The sequence below is a fragment of the Hypanus sabinus genome, chromosome 1, assembly GCF_030144855.1.
Source record: "Hypanus sabinus isolate sHypSab1 chromosome 1, sHypSab1.hap1, whole genome shotgun sequence".
NCBI lineage: Eukaryota > Metazoa > Chordata > Chondrichthyes > Myliobatiformes > Dasyatidae > Hypanus > Hypanus sabinus.
Genome location: NC_082706.1, coordinates 141,229,271 through 141,246,627, shown reverse-complemented (window position 1 = coordinate 141,246,627; position 17,357 = coordinate 141,229,271). Strand labels below are relative to the sequence as shown.

Below are 17,357 nucleotides of genomic sequence, written 5' to 3'. Positions count from 1 at the left end.
TTATTCTGAATTCTGTTATTGTTTTTCCCTTGACTACCTCAATGCATTGTGATGATGGATGGCATGCAGAACAAAGCTTTTTACGGTACCCTGGCACATGTGACAATGCCAAGACATATTTACAGGCTTATTCACCCTCTACGTTGGTCTTTTGGTCACACAGTAGATCTTCCACTTTTTCCACATTCCGGAAGCAACAAAGAGGCTGTAAAATGATAAATGTAAAATTCTTCAGGTATGTTCACAAAATAAAGCCAACAGCAAAAAAAAATCAAAAAAGTAGCCTTTAATTTATTTCAGGGGCAGAGGTGAACGGTAAAATTGCCAACACCATTGCTATTCCCTCTTGTTTCATTAATTAGTGCTCCAGCTACAACCCCACCCCTGCTGCTTTTTGGTACAAATTATGTAAAATGCTTGTGCTAGTTAAGAATTACAAAGAAAATAGTCATCGTTGTCATGGTCTATCTACGTCTCAAATCAGTCAACAATCATTTTCTCCAGAAGTGTTCTCCATCGCTAGGTTCACCCAATCAGGGGAAAAACATGCAACAAAAATTCCTTGGAATCGTTCATTTTTTTTTCTTTTTTGAAATTTTTTTCTCAAACATGTCCCAAAGATCTTGTCGACTACAGCTTTTAACATTATGTACACTTTCATTTTATACAGTGGATTTAAAACAAAAAAAAACAACCAAAAAGAAATGTCGGTATCAGGTCTTGGCTTGAGTCTGGAACACAAACTCTTCTTCCCAAATGTAAACTTCTGTTCCCAACCCCAAACCCTCATCGAGAGGACAAAATCTAAAAGGCCCCATTATAAATCCAGGCGGTGATCTCCACCATTTAACTCTCGACTCAACCCAAGTTAAACTTTAGCACTTCCAAAACAGGAATCCGATAGATGATTGGCTGACCTTCCACGCTTAAGAAAACGGACAGCAGGTTTATGAAATTTGGTGTTCTTAGCATCTTTCTTAAAACTAAAAAAAGCAGAGAACAGCTGATTATTTCCTAAACCATGTTTTCCCCCATCCCCATTTTCACCTGAGGAGGAGTGGCAGAAAAAAAAGAGATAATCACTTCAAAAAATGTCACAGTTATTGTTAAAGCGTGTAACTTAACTCTAATGCATCAGATGAAAAAGTGTACAAAAAGGCACAACGTCCCAGTGCTTCTGTACTTTGAAGTTCAAGTGTGACAGAGCTCTTATAACCAACCTCTCCTTAAAACAGTGTCAATTTACCGATTATTCCGCTGATGCAAACTTTGCAACCTACACCAAAGCTTTTGACAAGCGCCTGTTATAACTGACTAGTGAGTTAAAGCCTAGCCTTTATCTCGTGAGTGTGATGTGTATGTATGCCTGTTGCTTCTGCTGGGAATAAATCGGTTAACAGTTCGTAGTCAGCAACATTTGATCCAGGTGGGGTGGGGGGGGGGGGGGGGGAAGAGAAGAAATCAGGGCCCTAGAGGTCACTGCCTCCGCCATACATGTCCGCCAGCTTCTTGAAACGTGGCCCCCAGTCATTCAGGTAATCGTAGTCCTGGTCTCCACCAGAACTCGTGGAGTTGAGGGAGCTCAAGGATCCTGCTGTTGAACCACTTCCCTCGTAGTCGAACACCAGCAGCGAGTCATAAGGAGGTGCAGTGGGATCATTGTCTGCTGCCTTGAGACCCTGTGACATTCAAACAAAAAACTGCATTAGGTTACTGTGCAGGACTGAGTCACCCGTAAGATCACAACTAAGGCTGTGACTCACACCGGCCAAGGTTCCCAACTAAGCTAATCCCATTTGCCTTTGTTTGACCCCCATCCCCCTAAGCCTTTCCTATCTGTGTACATTTACAATTTTGTAATAGTACTCACCTTTACCGTCTCCTCTGGCAGTTTGATGTGCATAGCCACCACCCTCCTTGTGAAAAGTTACCCCTCAGGTCCCCTTTAAATCTTTCCCCTCTCACCTTAAACCTGTGCCCCCCACCCGAGGAAAACATTGATCATGTACCTTATCTATACCCCTCCTATAAACCTCTAAAATTCAACCTTTAGCTTCCTACGCTAGTCCCTAATGCTACATTTGGCTCTAATTGCTTTGAACCTCGTACCCACATACCCATTCAAATGTCTTTTTAAACATTGTAAACCAGTCCCTATACCACACCATTCAAGCCCCTCTCGTCTGTGTACTTATTCGAGTGTTTCTTAGTTGATATTATTATCCCCGCCTCAACCATTTCCTTTGGCAGCTCATTCCATATACTCACCAAGGTCTGTGAAAAGTTGCAGTTTAGGTCTGCTTTAAATCCCTCCCTTTTCACCTTAAATCTTAGTTTCAGGCTCTTACTGAAAATGACTGTGACCATTCACCATATATATACCCTTCATGATTTTATAAGTCTCTGTAAAGTCACCTCTCTTCACCACAGGAAAAACCATCCTAGCCTACCCAGGTTCTCCTTATAACTCAAACCCACCAGCCCAGGCAACAACCTAGTGAATCTTTTCTGCATCTTCTCTGGCTTAATCACATCCTTCCTTTTGGATCGAGACTGGGACTGCATACAATATTTCACACATGGCAATGCCCTTTGCAACTGCAACATGACATCCCAGCTCCTGTACATAATACTCAATCCGATGATAAACACGACGTTCTACAATGTTGAAAATCTTCAGCAGCACACATTAAATGCTGGAGAAACTCAGCATCCATAGAGGGAAATAAAGAGTTAATGTTTCAGCCTGAGCCCTTCATCAGGACTGGAAAGGAATGGGGCAGAAGCCAGAATAAATTGGAGATGAAGCAATACAAGCTGGGAAGGTGATGGATGAGACCAGGTGAGGGGGAAGGATCTCCCAGTGGCTTCCATTGCAATTTAACTTCCCATTCTGTCCATGGCCAGCTCTACTGCCATGAAGACACCTCTTCTCTTCTCCCAATTGCCCATCGCCTCCCTCCTGTTCCCCTCCTCCTTCCCTTTCTTTCATTGCCCTCTATTAAATTCCTCCTCCTTCAGGCCTTTACCCTTTCCATCTTCCTAATTCACCCCTCCCCTCCCCAAACTACTTACCCTCTCCCTCACCTGGTGTCAACTATTACCAGCCAGCTTGTACGCCTTCCCCTCCCCCACCTGGCTTCCCACTTCTAGTCCTGATCAAGGGCCTCGTCCTGAAACGTTGACTGTTTATTCTTCTCTATAGCTGCTGATTGACTTGCTGAGTTCCTCCAGCCTTGTTGCTCTGTTTGATAGTAACTATCTGGGTGAGAAAGTCGGGGCTAATTCTATAACCTGTAACAATGATGTTAAACATTGGAAAGTATCAAGTGTTTTCTACTTTCCTGGAACCATGCCCTGCTGCTCATTTCAGGATATGAAAAGCAGGCCTTTGTAAAGTCACTCATCAAGTACCTTTCAGAACAGCTATTAAAACCTGCATCAGATACCAACTGCTAATCTGTGTATCGTTCAACAACCTTTTATGGAGAGAGACTGTGGAGCAGTCCCAGAATTTTCCACACTCCATGCCTCTCCCCATTATTGGAAAAGAAGGCTGATACTTTCCAGTGAGTCACACACAATGCTTGGTGCTTCCTTCCTAATTTTTCACAACTCAGGAGACCATTCAGCCCACAAGGGTTATGCTGCCCAGGAGAACTGGGCAATTGCTCCTATTGCCCCATGGCCACTGCAACTTGTGCAGTCTGATGCAATGTGGCTTACTAAGACAACTGCTCTGCCTGTGATCGCAAGAATCTACAGAAAGTTGTGGAGACTGTTCAGCACATAGTGGAAATCTGCCTCCTCCCCACGAACACTGTCTCAGTAAAGCAGCCAACACAATGAATATTCCCCATCCACCACAGACATTCTCTCTGTCCTCCACTCATCAAGCAGAAGACACAAAGCGGACATCACGAAGCTCAAACACAGCTTCTAACCCACTACTGAGTGGTCCCCTCGTATATAGGATGAGCTCTCGATCTCATAGTCTGCCTCATTATGACCTTGTTCCTCACTGTCTGCCAGCACTGCACTCTGTGACTGTAACACTGTTTTGTTATTGCTTTTCCCTTGTTCTATCTCAAAGCACTGTTACAATAAATGATCTTTATGGATGGCATGCAAAACAAAAAGTTTTCATTGTTCTCAGTAGGTGATAATAAACCAATTTATCCCAGCAAAAGCCCATCAACTCCCCTTTGGCTCATTTTGGGATTTACCTACTCATCTCTGGGATACAGTTAGCTGCCTGGGCATGCTGAGGGAGCTCTTGCAGCAACAGGGAGAATATTTCAAGTACACAAGCAACAGTGGAAGTGTGCACTGAATCCAGGAGCTATAACACAGCAGGACTGTGTGCTACCCTGTTCCAGACACATCACGATACAAAGCAAGTAGGATGGAATGGATATGGGAGGCTGAAGTGCCTGCTTCTCTGTGGTTCGACTCTATGACTATGAAATGAACGGAACCCTCAATACACAAGCTGGCCGAGCAATTCTTCACTTACAAAGGTGAAATACCATCAGATGTTAGAGATGGTCAACGGGGCACTTGAGGATATTATTAAAGTCTCTACAGCGTCTTTCGAAATAGTGGAGGGAGGGGGCAGTCCACAGAGACAGAAGAAAACCCAGCAGTGCTTTCTTTTTGCCAGAGAAGATAAAGCTGAGAATTAAACTAAGCACTCAAAACCGTGAGGGACTTGGCTGCAGTAGAGGAGAACCTGCCTGAGGTGATACTATGAGCGCTACAGTATGTCCCTGCATTCCTGCACAGTCATGCGTCTGAAAGCCAGCCTCTTAAACGTCACTGTTGTATCTGCGTCCACCATCTCTGACACGAAACACTCCGAGTAAAAAAAACTTGACTCACACTTCCTTTAAACTTTCGCCCTCTCATCTTAAATGCATGTCGTTGGTATTTCTATCCTGGAAAAAGTATTGACTCTGTGCCTATCATCAGTTTATAAATATCTGTTCAGTCTCCACTCAGCCTCTGACACTCCAGGGAAAATAACACAAGCTTGTCTAACCTGTCCATATAGCTCATATTCCAGGCAGCACTCTAGTAAACTGCTTCAGGACCCTCTACAAAGCCTCCACATCTTTTCTGTATTGGAGTGACCAGAATTGCTCTCGTCTCCTTTGAGCATAAAAGTCTAACACCCCAAAATCAGGAAAATGAGGATATTTTGATGGGGACCTGGAACTCACTACTTATGAGGATGGGAGGTACAGAAACTCTCTCCATAACTAAAGACCATCTGAATAAGCCCATAAAATAATAGCCACAAATATGTCCTCTAGAAACACTGGGAATACAAGAGATGGCAAATGCCAGGATCAGGAACAAAGAAGAAACTGTCAAGAAACTCAGCACTTCAGGTAGCACCTGAGGGAGAAGAATAGTTGATGCTTTGGGTCAAGACTGCCCTGATTGGGGTCTCAACCCAAAAGAGCAACTATCTCTTTGCCTCCAGAGAAGCTGGGGCTTGACAGGTTGTTTTGTGCCCTTCCAGGTACAGAGTATAATTGAGTAGTTGGGAATGGTTAATAAAACCGTTAGACATAGTAATAGAATTAGGCCATTCAGCCCATTAAGTCTGCCCTGCCATTCCATCATTGCTGATTTATTAACCCTCTCAACTCCATTCTGCCTTCTCACCATAACTGTTGACACCCTGACTAATCAAGAACCTATTAACCTCCAATGTAAATATATTCAATGACTTGGCTTCCACAGTCACATGTGGCAATGAATTCCTCAGATTCACCATCCTCTCACTGAAGTAATTCCTGCTCAGCTATTCTAAATAGGCACCCCTCTAGTCCAGGGGTTCCCAACCTTTTTTATGCTATGGACCATTAAGAAAGAATCTGAAGCCCAGGTTGGGAACTCCTGCTCCAGTCTGAAGCTGTACCTTATGGTCCTAGAATCACCCATGATAGGAAACATCCTCTCTACATATATTTTCTCATGTCTTTTAAAGTTTAAACTTCAAAGTAAATTTGTTATCAAAGTATTTATGTCACCATATGCATTCATGAGATTTATTTTCTTGTGGACATAATAAATCCATGGAATAATAACCATAACAGAATAAATAAAAGATGGCACCAACTTGGGCAGTCAACCAGTGTGCAAGAGACAACAAACAAAAAGAAAGAAATAATAGTAATACTAAACAAAATAAGTAACAAAATCTCGAGGTCATGAGATGAAGAGTCCTTGAAAGTGAGACCATTGGTTGTGGGAACATTTCAATGACGGGGCCAGTGAAGTTATCCTCTTTGGTTCAGGAGCCTGATGGTTGAAGGGTAGAAACTGCTCCTGAATCTGTTGGTGAGTCCTGAGGCTCCTGTACCTTCTTTCTGCTGGCTGCAGTGAGAAAAGAAGATGTCCTGGTTGGTGGGGGTCCCTAAGATGGATGTTGCTTTACTGAGACAGGGTTTCATGTAGATGTGCCCAGTGGTGGGGAGGGTTTTACTGATAATGGACTAGGCCTTATCTACTTCTTATTGTAGCATTTCCAGTGAGATCCACCCCTCATTCTTTTAAGTCCCAGCAAGCACAGGCCCAGAGCCACTATACTCATCATACATTAATCATTTCATTCCTGGCATCATTCTCATGAACCTTCTCTGGACCATCTCCAATGCCAGCACATCTCACAAAACTCCATTGTACTTGTGTTCCTTACCACTGACCTACAAGTTAAGTTTTAGGGAATCCTACACAAGGACTCCCACGTCCTTTTGCACCTCAGGTTTTTGAATTTTCTGCCCACTTAGAAAATAGTCTACGTTTTTATTCCTTCTACCAAAGTGCATAACCATACACTTGCATGCGACCTGCAAAACCTGGCAATATGGCGGCACGACGCAGCTTGCAGCGGCCTCTCCAGAGTTGATATCTGTTATTTGTCAAGCGGGGTGCCGTGCACAATCCTAATCTGATGAAAAACTGACGTGGGAGCACGGAGGAACACCTGGAAATCTCCAGGAAGGCCCTCTTTGTTGCTGCTGCTGTTGTGAGGTCCGGGTCTCTGCTGGGAAGAACAGGCCCTCGGTCCTCGGGGTTGTGTTGCCGGTGGCGGGGGCTTCGTAGTGCGCTCGGCAGAGGATGGTGCTCGGAGAGGCTGTGCTGGAGGGGATAGTCGGAGGCTTGGAGATTCGATGGGACTCGGAGTCCGCTGCGGTCGGGGTGCTTTTACTGTGTGCTGCGTCTGCGAGGCTGGGTCCGGCGGTGCTGTGGAAGTCCATAGCGGGGATATTCCCTTCTGCTGCCTGTGTGGGCTGACGAGTCTATTGGGACCCTGAGGACTTGTGGAAACTGTGTGGTGGTTTCTTTCAAACTTACAGTCTTTTAACATCTTTGGACTATTTTTATTGTGCCCATGGTCTGTTTTTTTTAATCAATTATGGTATTGCTTGCACAGTTGTAACTATATGTTGACTATATGTAACTATGTGGTTTTGTGTAGGTCTTGTAACTTTAGCTTTTGGTTTGTTGGGTGGTAGAGTTGGTCACCTGACTTGGTATGTCTGAGTAGTCTTGTTTTGTCTGGTGGATTTGGAGCTCCTTTCCAGGGAACACGCTAAGATGGTAGCACAATATTAATACGCAGCAGCCTCTCCGGTCTCTGGATTAGGGGATTGCCAAGCGTTATGTGGATTTTCTGGTTTAGTCTGTTTTGTCGTGTGCTTTTCTGATATCATTCTGGAGGAACGTTGCTTCATTTTTTTTTAAACTGCATTGCAGTTGTGGTTTCTAAATGACTATAAACCAAAATTCAATTCAATTGTTGACACTGTTGCCCATCTGCCACGTCTTTGCCCACTCTCCATATCCAAGTTTGTCTGCAGCTTCACCTGCTTCTTTGGCACTATTTGACCCTGCACCTATCTTTGCACTGTCCGCAAATTTGGCCACAAAGCCGTCAATTACATCTAAATCATTGATACATAATGTGAAAATAAACAGTCCAAACACAGACACCTGCACACACCACTAGTCTCCAGCAGCAAACCTCAAAAGGCCCCATTTATTACCACTCTTAGCCTCTTACCAGTCAGCCAGTTCTCTATCCATGCTAGTATCTTTCCTGTAATGTCATGGGTGCTCAGTTTGTTAAGAAAACTCATGTGTGACACTTTGTCAAAGGCCTTCTGAAATTCCAAGTAAAGAACTTCCACTGAGTATTTGTTAACCTCACCAGCTATTTCCTCAAAGAATTCAAGCAAATCTGTCAAGCAACATCTTCCCAAACACAGAAGTCAGGCTACAAGGCCTATAATTCCCTCTGTTCAGCCATCCTCCTTTCTTAATGACTTGAGTGATATTTGTAATTTTCCAGTCCTCCAGAATCTAGTAATGATCTGTCAAGAATCACGAATGACTCCACAATCTCTTCAGCCACCTCTTTCAGAACCTCAGTGTGTAGTCCACTGGGTCTCAGTAACTTATCTACCTTCAGACCTTTCTTCTTCCTGAGCATTTTTCTCTGCCACTTCTCTGTCCCCATTACTACCTCTCCAGGATCTTTTTCCAACAGAACGATATCCACGCTCACCTCTCCTTTTCTTTTCATATATCTAAAAAAAACATTTTGCATCTTCTTTGACATTATTGGCTAGCTTCACATTTCATATTTCCTCCTCTTAGTTTTTTAGTTGCCTACTGCTGGGTTTTTTTTTTAAAGCTTCTCAATCTACTAACTTCCCACTAATTTTTGCTCTCTTATATGCCCTCTCTTCTGCATTCATGTGGGTCTTGACTTCCCTTGTCAGCCATGGTTTAGAACAAACATTTCTCCTTTGGGATCTACCTATCTGCACCTTCTGAAATGTTTCCAGAAGTGCCAGTCATTGTTGTTCTGCTGTCATCCTTGTTAGCGTCCCCTTCCAATCATGTTTGGCCAGCTCCTCTCTCATGCCTCTGCAATCCCCTTTACTCTATTATAACACTGACTGGTCTGATTTTCTCTTTTCCCTCTCAAACTGCAGGGTGAATTATATCATATTATGATCACTGCTTCCTAAGGATTCCTTTACCCTAAGCTCCCTAATGAAATCTGGTTCATTCCACAACACCCAGTCCAGAATTGCCTTTTTCCTAGTGGCTTCAATCACAAGCTGCTCTAAAAAAGCCATCTTGTAGACATTCTCCAAATTCCTTCTCATGGGATCCAGCAACATCCTGATTTTCCCCATCTACCTGTAGATTAAAATTCCCCATGATTATTGAAATATTGCCCTTTTAACATGCCTTTTCTATCTAACATCCTGCCTACTATTTGGAGGTCTGTCTGCACTCTCATCAAGGTCATTTTACCCTTGTAGCTTCTTAACTCTACCCACAAGTATACTACATCTTCCTCTCCTACATCAATTCTTTCTCAGGATTCAATTTCATTTTTTTTTAAAACAATGAAGCCACCCCACCCCTCTCTTGTCTACCTGTTCATCCTTCTGATACAAAGTGTATCCTTGGATGTTAAGCTCCTGACTACGATTTTCTTTCAGCTACGACTCAGTACGACATAACTGGCAATCTGTAATTGTGCTACAAGATGATTTACCTTATTCCTTCTACTGCAAGCTCTTACACCTTAAGTCCTGTATTCATCAGCCTTTTCGATTTTTTACTCATGTTACACTTCAACTTATCCCGACTGCAATTTTGCCTTGTAATCTGCCTGTCCTTCCCCACATTCTCACGATACACTGCATCTACTTGTGAGTCAATTGCCAATAGTGTGGTTCCCATCCCCTTTAAAATTAGTTTAAACCCTCCCCAAAAGCTCTAGCAAACTTGCCCACAAGGATATTGACCCTCCTGGGGTTCAGGTATAACCTGTCGTTTTGTACAGGTTATACCTTCCCCAGAAGAAATCCAGGAATCTGACACCCTGCCCCCTAAAAGCAATTCCTCAGCCACTCATTCATCTGCCAAATCATCCTATTCTTATCCTCACTGCTGAGTCAGCAATCCTGAGATTACTAACCTGGAGGTCCAACTTTTCAGCTCTCTACCTAAATCCCTAGTATTCCCTCTTCAGGAACTCCTCACGTTTCCTACTCATGTTGTACCATGACTTCTGGCTGTTCAACCCCTCCTCTTTAGAACAGTGTGGACCTGATCTGAGACATCCCTGTCCTTGGCAACTGGGAGGCAAAATACCATTTGGATTCCTTTACCATGACAATGGGATCTCACGTCTATTCCCCTAACTTTGGAATCCCCCGTCATTACTGCTCTCCTCTCAACTTTTTCCTTCTGAGGCGCAGCACTAGACTCAGTGCCAGAGAACTACTCTCTGCAACGCCACCCAACCCCCAACAGTATCCAAAGCAGTATTGATGAAACCAGACACAGGGCTACTCTGCATTGGCTACCTATTTCCTTTTCCCTCTCCTGACAATATAGCCATATAACAATTAGTCGGCCCTCCTTATCCGCGAGGGATTGGTTCCAGGACCCCTCGCGGATACCAAAATTCGCGGATGCTCAAGTCCCTTATTTAACCTGTTTCAGTGCAGTGGTTTTTAGGACCCAGTGGACTTTAGGACCCTGGACTTTATTTAACATGCCTCCGTGTGGTGGACATTAGGACCTGGCATAACAGCTCTGAATCCGCAGTGTTTCTGTTCACGAAAATAATCACGATCACGATTGAAAATAAGGTTGGAAGTAATAAAGTGATCGGAAAGAGGTGAAACGCCATCGGTCATTGGAAAAGTGTTAGGCTACAGTCGGTCAACGATCAGAACAATTTTAATGGAGCATATGAAAGGCCCTGCCCCGAAGAATGCTACTATTATTACTAAGCAACGCAGTGGTTAAATTATTGAAATATGTATGTTTCTTAAGTGTTTTATATGCATAGAAAGGTAAAATATGTACTATATACTAAGAAAAACACTTGGCTGATGCTAAATAATACCAGACTTACCTGTTCCGACTTCAAATCCGACTTAAAGATGGACTCAGGAACCGAACTCGTTCATAACCTGCTTGTACTTAAATCATCTCTAGATTATTTATAATACCTAATACAATGTAAATGCTATGTAAATAGTTATACTGTATTGTGTAGGGAATGATGACAAGAAAAAATAGTCTGTACATGCTCAAACAACGAGTGCTGGAGAGAGAACTTCTGGGTTTTCCCGCTCCGCGGTTGGTTGAATCCACACATACAATATCCGCGGATAAGGAGGGCCGACTGTACAGCACAGAAACAGGCCATCTCGGCCCTTCTAGTCCATGCCGAACGCTTACTCTCACCTAGTCCCACCGACCTGCACTCAGCCCAAAACCCTCCATTCCTTTCCTGTCCATATACCTATCCAATTTTTCTTTAAATGACAAAAATCAAACCTGCCTCTACCACTTCTACTGGAAGCTCGTTCCACACAGCTCCCACTCTGAGTAAATAAGTTCCCCCTCATGTTACCCCTACTTCTGCCCCTTAGCTCTCAACTCATGTCCTCGTGTCAATCTCCTCTACTCTCAATGGAAAAAGCCTATCCACGTCAACTCTATCTATCCTCCTCATAATTTTAAATACCTCTATCAAGTCCCCCCTCAACCTTCTATGCTCCTAAGAATAAAGGCCTAACTTGTTCAACCTTTCTCTATAACTTAGGTACTGAAACCCAGGTAACATTCTAGTAAATCTCCTCCGTACTCTCTCTATTTCGTTGACATGGTTGACATCTTTCCTATAATTCAGTGACCAGAACTGTACACAATACTCCAAATAAATACAGGTACCTGCTTCCTGCAACTTAGGGGTGACTACCTACCTGTAGCTCCTATCTATCACCTCCCCATTCTCCTGTACGAGTGGAAGCTGCAGCTCTGGTTCCTTAGTATGGTCTATATGGAGCTGCAGCTTGGTGCATGTCGTGCAGATGTAGCAATCTGGAGACTGGAGGCCTCCAAATGTCCCCACGTCTCACACAAGGAACATACCACTAACTCTAGGCCCGTTCTCGGTGCACTAGCAACGTACTAATAACATTTACTTCGAATCTCTGCCTGCCCAGCCCAAGCTTGCTGAGCTAAAGCCAGACCAACCTAACACTGGCAACTCAGCTTTGCACCTCCTTTCTCTTTATTGGCTCAAATAAAACTAACTCCCAATGAGACTTGCCGTTTCCAAATGGCTCCCGCCCTGTAAGATGTCACTATGGTTCACATGCTACCTCAGACAATGACTCACGCCCGTACGAAATTTGAAATACGTTAAATTTCTCTGCCAGCTTCAGAAGTATTAATTTAATTATTAACTGCCATTCTCCACAGATCCTAGTTGACCCTCTGTCAATTATCAACCTCAAAAGCTTACTGCTAATGAGAGGTTACCACCTGACTAATGTGCTACCTGGGATTCAATTAATTTGATCAAACAAAATAGAGTGGTTACATCGATTTAATATTTGCATTCTTTAAAATAAATCTAATTTTCTCTGGCCTTTGATAATGGGATTAGAGGTGGTGTCTGAAGGATCAGCCAGCATATTTTATGCATTTGGCTAATGGATTTTTTAATAAAAATATTAATCTTTCTTATTAAAAACACATTGTGCATTACCCTTGTCTTCTCTCCACCTAGTATCCAACATCTCTCCCACTGCACCACAGCTAAAACTCACCAAGATTTAAACCCCAAGAATCAGATACTTTTAAAACCTTATCAATTCAAGCAATGCACAGAATGGCTGATGAACTCAGCAGGTCAGGCATCATCTACGGAGGAAAATGGACAGTCAATGCTATGGGCCAAGACCTTTACTCAGGAATGCAAGATTGAGGAGAGATAGTACAATGAGGTGGGGGGGGGGGTTGGCAGGTGACAAATACACCTAAGTGAAGGGGAGGGAGAGGTATTGGTGATAGGTAGGTGAGAGAGGGAGAAACAGCACGAATGACGTTAAGAAGCTGGGAAGTGACGGATGGAAATGACAAAAGATTGAATCTAAAAGCTGGTCCGTGGAATAAAGGGAAGGAGATGGTGAGGGGAACTTGGAGGATTGGCCAGGAGGCGGACAGATAGAGAGGGCGGGGAGGGGAAGAAAGGGCCAGTGGGATCAGGAAAAAAAGGAAAGGACAGAAATGAGTGGTTATCTTAAGTTCACCTCTCACCTGCCAGCTCTTTCTCCACCCCTTTGCCTCAGCTTTTTATACTATGACCCTCAATCTTTCCTTCCTGATGAAGGATCTCAACTTGTATCATCAATGATCCACTTCTCTCCACAAATGCTGCCTGCACCATCGAGTTATTTAAGCTTTTTGTGCGTTGCTCCAGATTTCCAGCATTTGCAGTCTCTTGTCTCAATACAAGCAATCCCCAATAAATGCATTTATTGAGAACAAATTGCTTGAAGTAGTATTTAAATTTCTGCTCTTACCAACAAGCTCTCCTGGATTGTGGAGACAATGCTTTCTGAAATATTGAAAGAATGGGGATGGCATTGCAATGGGTTAAATTTACAATCAACCCTTCTTGCCAGATTAGTAAACCCAAACTCACATGGCATTCTTAAGGAACGGTTAAATTAAGAAATAAAGACTACAAAGTTAAGAACACTGAGAAAACTCATTCAACCCCTTTTTCAACGGATGCTGACCGACCTGCTGAGTTCATCCAGCTTGATTGTACGTGTTGATTCAACCCCTCGGAGTTTCTGCTTCTCCCTGTCCCCAACTACTTTCTTATCACCTAATGGAAGCATGCTTCACATACCCCAAATTCCTGACCGGATTTATTGGTGATTTATTCTACTCAACACCCACTTCATTACAGACATCTTTTGTCTCTCACTAACATCCTGTCTGAAGTTTAATCCCCTCTACATTTACAAGCCATTCCCCTCAATTTTGGCTGAGGTGAAAGGCTCTGGAGTCGAGCTTCCTTCAGTGCAGTTCCAAGAGTGTCACACTGCCCGTAATACCACATTTTGGATGAGGTGTTTCCTTACACAGGTTTGCTACCCAGCTTCTGTGAATGTCGCCACAAGAGACAACAGATGATGGAAATCTGGAATAACATCTCAGCTCCTTTGTGGCTTTCTCCTGTGAATGTAATGTACTCAATTTCCATACAAGAATGGGTTACTTTACCTGGCTCCTGTCACACCAGAGAAAAGAAGCTGGAATGTTGCAGCTACCAAGATGTCGGTGCGACCTTGTACAGAATACTGTTCAGTTTTGGTTGTTTGCTATGGGAAAGATGCCAGTAAATTGGAAAGAGTGCAGTGGAGATTTATGAAGATGGTGCCAGGACTCAAGGGGTTGAATTATGCACAGAACTTGAGCGGGTGGGGATTGCTTTCATAGGAACGGAGGAGATCAAGGGATGATCTTGTAGAGCTGTATAAAATTATGAGGAGCATAAATAGAGTAAGTGTACTCAGCTTTTTCTACAGGATAGGGAAATCAAGAACTACAGGATGGAGGCTTAAGGTGAGAGGGGAGAGATTTCAAAGGAACCTCAGGGACAACTTTTTTCACCCAGGGAGTAGTCCATATATGGAATGGTCTGCCATAAGTGGTTGAGGAAGGTACATTAACAATAACTAAGAGGCATTTGGGCAGGTGCTTGGATGGGACAAGGCAATTGAAACGTTAGGTGGGAATGTTGACTGGCATGGACCAGTTGAGCCAAAGGGCCTTTTCCATGCTGTATAAGGATATACAGAATGCAGTAGAGCCAATCAAGTACTTGGTGCAACTGCTTTGGGAATGTGGAAATGGGATAGCCAACTGAGACACAACAGGATCCCATGAAAAGCAATGGCACAATGGCCAGAATATCCATTTTCCAGAAACTGAGGGATAAATTCAGGCTGACAGAAATTCCCTGTCTGTTTGCTAACCAATGCCCCGAGCTCTTCCATGTCCTTGAAGCACAGATGGGGCCTTGGTTTAATGTTCATCTAACAGAAGGCACCTCGGGCAGGGTGGCACCCCCACAGTGTAGTCCTGGAGTGTCAGCACAGATTGTGAATGCAACCCGGCTGTAAGAGCACAAGATCCAAAAACACTCAGCGTAGAAGCTTGCTCAGGCCACGTAGTCATACCAGCTCCTAGAAAGAACTTGTCACTGAGCCCCACTCTTCTGCTCTTCCTGCACAACCAAGCAATATCAACTCTCTTTTGCAAGTTCCTTCAGAACGTGCTAACACCACTCTCTGTACAATTGCCCACCTCCCTTCCGGTGATTATTTTAAATCCGTGTCAGTGATTCTCTTCTGCTGCTTAATAGATTTGATTTTGAACATTTCTTAAACCTCCTTTCAATCTTCTCTGCTCCAAGACCGTGCATGTAAACCAGGGTACCTCAATTCTGGTAAAACTTCTCTGCACCTTCATCTAGACCTCATAGCCCACCATGTGGTGCTCAGTATTGAATTCCTGTTGAGTTTCCCTTATATTCTCACCACACACAAGCCATATGGCCATCAGTTCTATGCCAGCTCACAGAGAGAAAAGAAATTGCATTGCCACTAGTTATCCTGGGAAGCGATTCTCCACACATTCCAATCAATTCCTCCCAGATTTCATTCAGATCAGATTAGTTTATGGCTACATACACAAGGATGCAATGAACTTCCTTGCTTACGTGAAGGTCAGAGGATAAATAGCATACATTGTAATAATAAATACAACACTAAGTACACTGACAAGATCAAAACAACAGACTGGTGCAGTCTGAGGCAGTGCAAAAGGAAAATAACAGAATAACCAAGAGAGATAGAATAAAAAATCTGAGAGCAAGGCAGCAGCGCTTGGGCCAATTAATCCATCAGTGGGGTGTGGAGGAAACCAGAGGACCCTTACAGAGGTGATCTTACAGGGGTGTATAAAATCAAGACAGTCTTTTTCTTATTATAGGCAGAATTGAGAACTGGACAGAATAGGTTTAAGGTGAGAGGGAAGAAAGCTGAAGAGCAACTTTTTCCACCCTGGTCATGCTTTTCCCCCACGGTTGCCATCAGATAGAAGGTACAGGTGCCTCAGGACCTGCTCCACAAGGTTCAGGTACAGTTACTACCTCTCAACTATAAGGTTCTTGAACAAAAGGGGATAACCACACTTACTTGCCCCATCATTGAAATGTTCCTACAACCAATGAACTCACTTTAAAGACTATTTATATTTGCACTTGCACAGTTTGTTTGCTTCTTCACACCAGCTGATCTTTCATTGAGCCTGTTATCATTACTTCTGAGTGAGTTTGCCACAAGGAAATGAATCTCAGGCTGTGCATGGTGACATACCTGTAAGCTGATAATAACATCTACTTTGAGGCAGGTACATTTATGACATTTAAAAGGCACTTGGATAGGTACATGGATAGGAAAGGTTTATACTCGAGACTGCAGAGGGATATGCACCAAATACGGGCAAATGGGACTGGCTCAGTTGGGATTCTTGGTTAGCATGGACCAGGTGGGCTGAAGGGCCTGTTTCTGCACTCTATGACACCTGGATGAAATGCATGTATAAACTCTACACAGACCCCACTGGCTCTTACCAATTGTTATTGATGCACCACAGAAAGCTTTTAGTCTGGATGTATAATGGCTTGGTATGGCAACTGCTCTGCACGTGACTGCAGAGAGTAACGGACACAGCCCAGCACATCACAGAGACTAGCTGCTGCTCCACGGACTGTCTACACATCTTGCTGCCTCGGTAAAGGAGCCAACATAATCAAAGACTCCATGCACATGGACATTCTCCTACTTCCCCCTCACATCGGGCGTAAGATACAAAGGCCCAAAACCAGGGACAGCTTCAATCCCATGGTTTCAGACTCTGAATGGACCTCTTGCATGAAAAAATGGACTCCTACCTCCTATCTACCTCTTCATGATCTGGCACTTCATTGTTTACCTGCACTGCACATCTTTGGTACCTCTTACACTTTACTCTCTTTTTACTCTGCATTGTTAGTGTTTTAAATCCCTCAGTGTTATTTTTGAAGACCTGTTCTGGACCCAGCACGCAAGTTCAATCATGAAGAAAGCACAGCAGTATCTTTAGAAGTTTGCAAGGATAAGGCATGATATCTATATTTTTGACTAATCTCCATAGATGTGTGGTGGAGAGTATATTGGCTGGCTGCATCACAGCCTGGTATAGAAACACCAATGCTCTTGAATGGCAAATCCTACAAAAAGCAGTGGATACGTCCCAGTCCAGACAGGTGAACCCCTCCGCACCCAGGTCAATCTCTCTTCTTGCTGCTACCATCAGTAAGGCGGCACAGGAGCCTGAGAACTCGCACACCAGGTTCAAGAACGTTATTACCCCTCAACCATCAGGCTCTTGAA

At 43.6% G+C, this 17,357-nt stretch overlaps 1 protein-coding gene across 1 annotated transcript in view; it reads right to left on the bottom strand.

Annotated features, from left to right (window-relative positions):
- Nucleotides 1-266: 266 nt before the first annotated feature.
- LOC132398186 (cadherin-2-like) overlaps nt 267-17,357 on the bottom strand; it is a 196,122-nt gene continuing 179,031 nt past the window's right edge. The window contains exon 16 of the mRNA XM_059977274.1: nt 267-1,679. Coding sequence (XP_059833257.1) covers nt 1,470-1,679 — 210 coding nt within the window. The 3' untranslated portion in view covers nt 267-1,469. The remainder of the gene's footprint in view (nt 1,680-17,357) is intronic.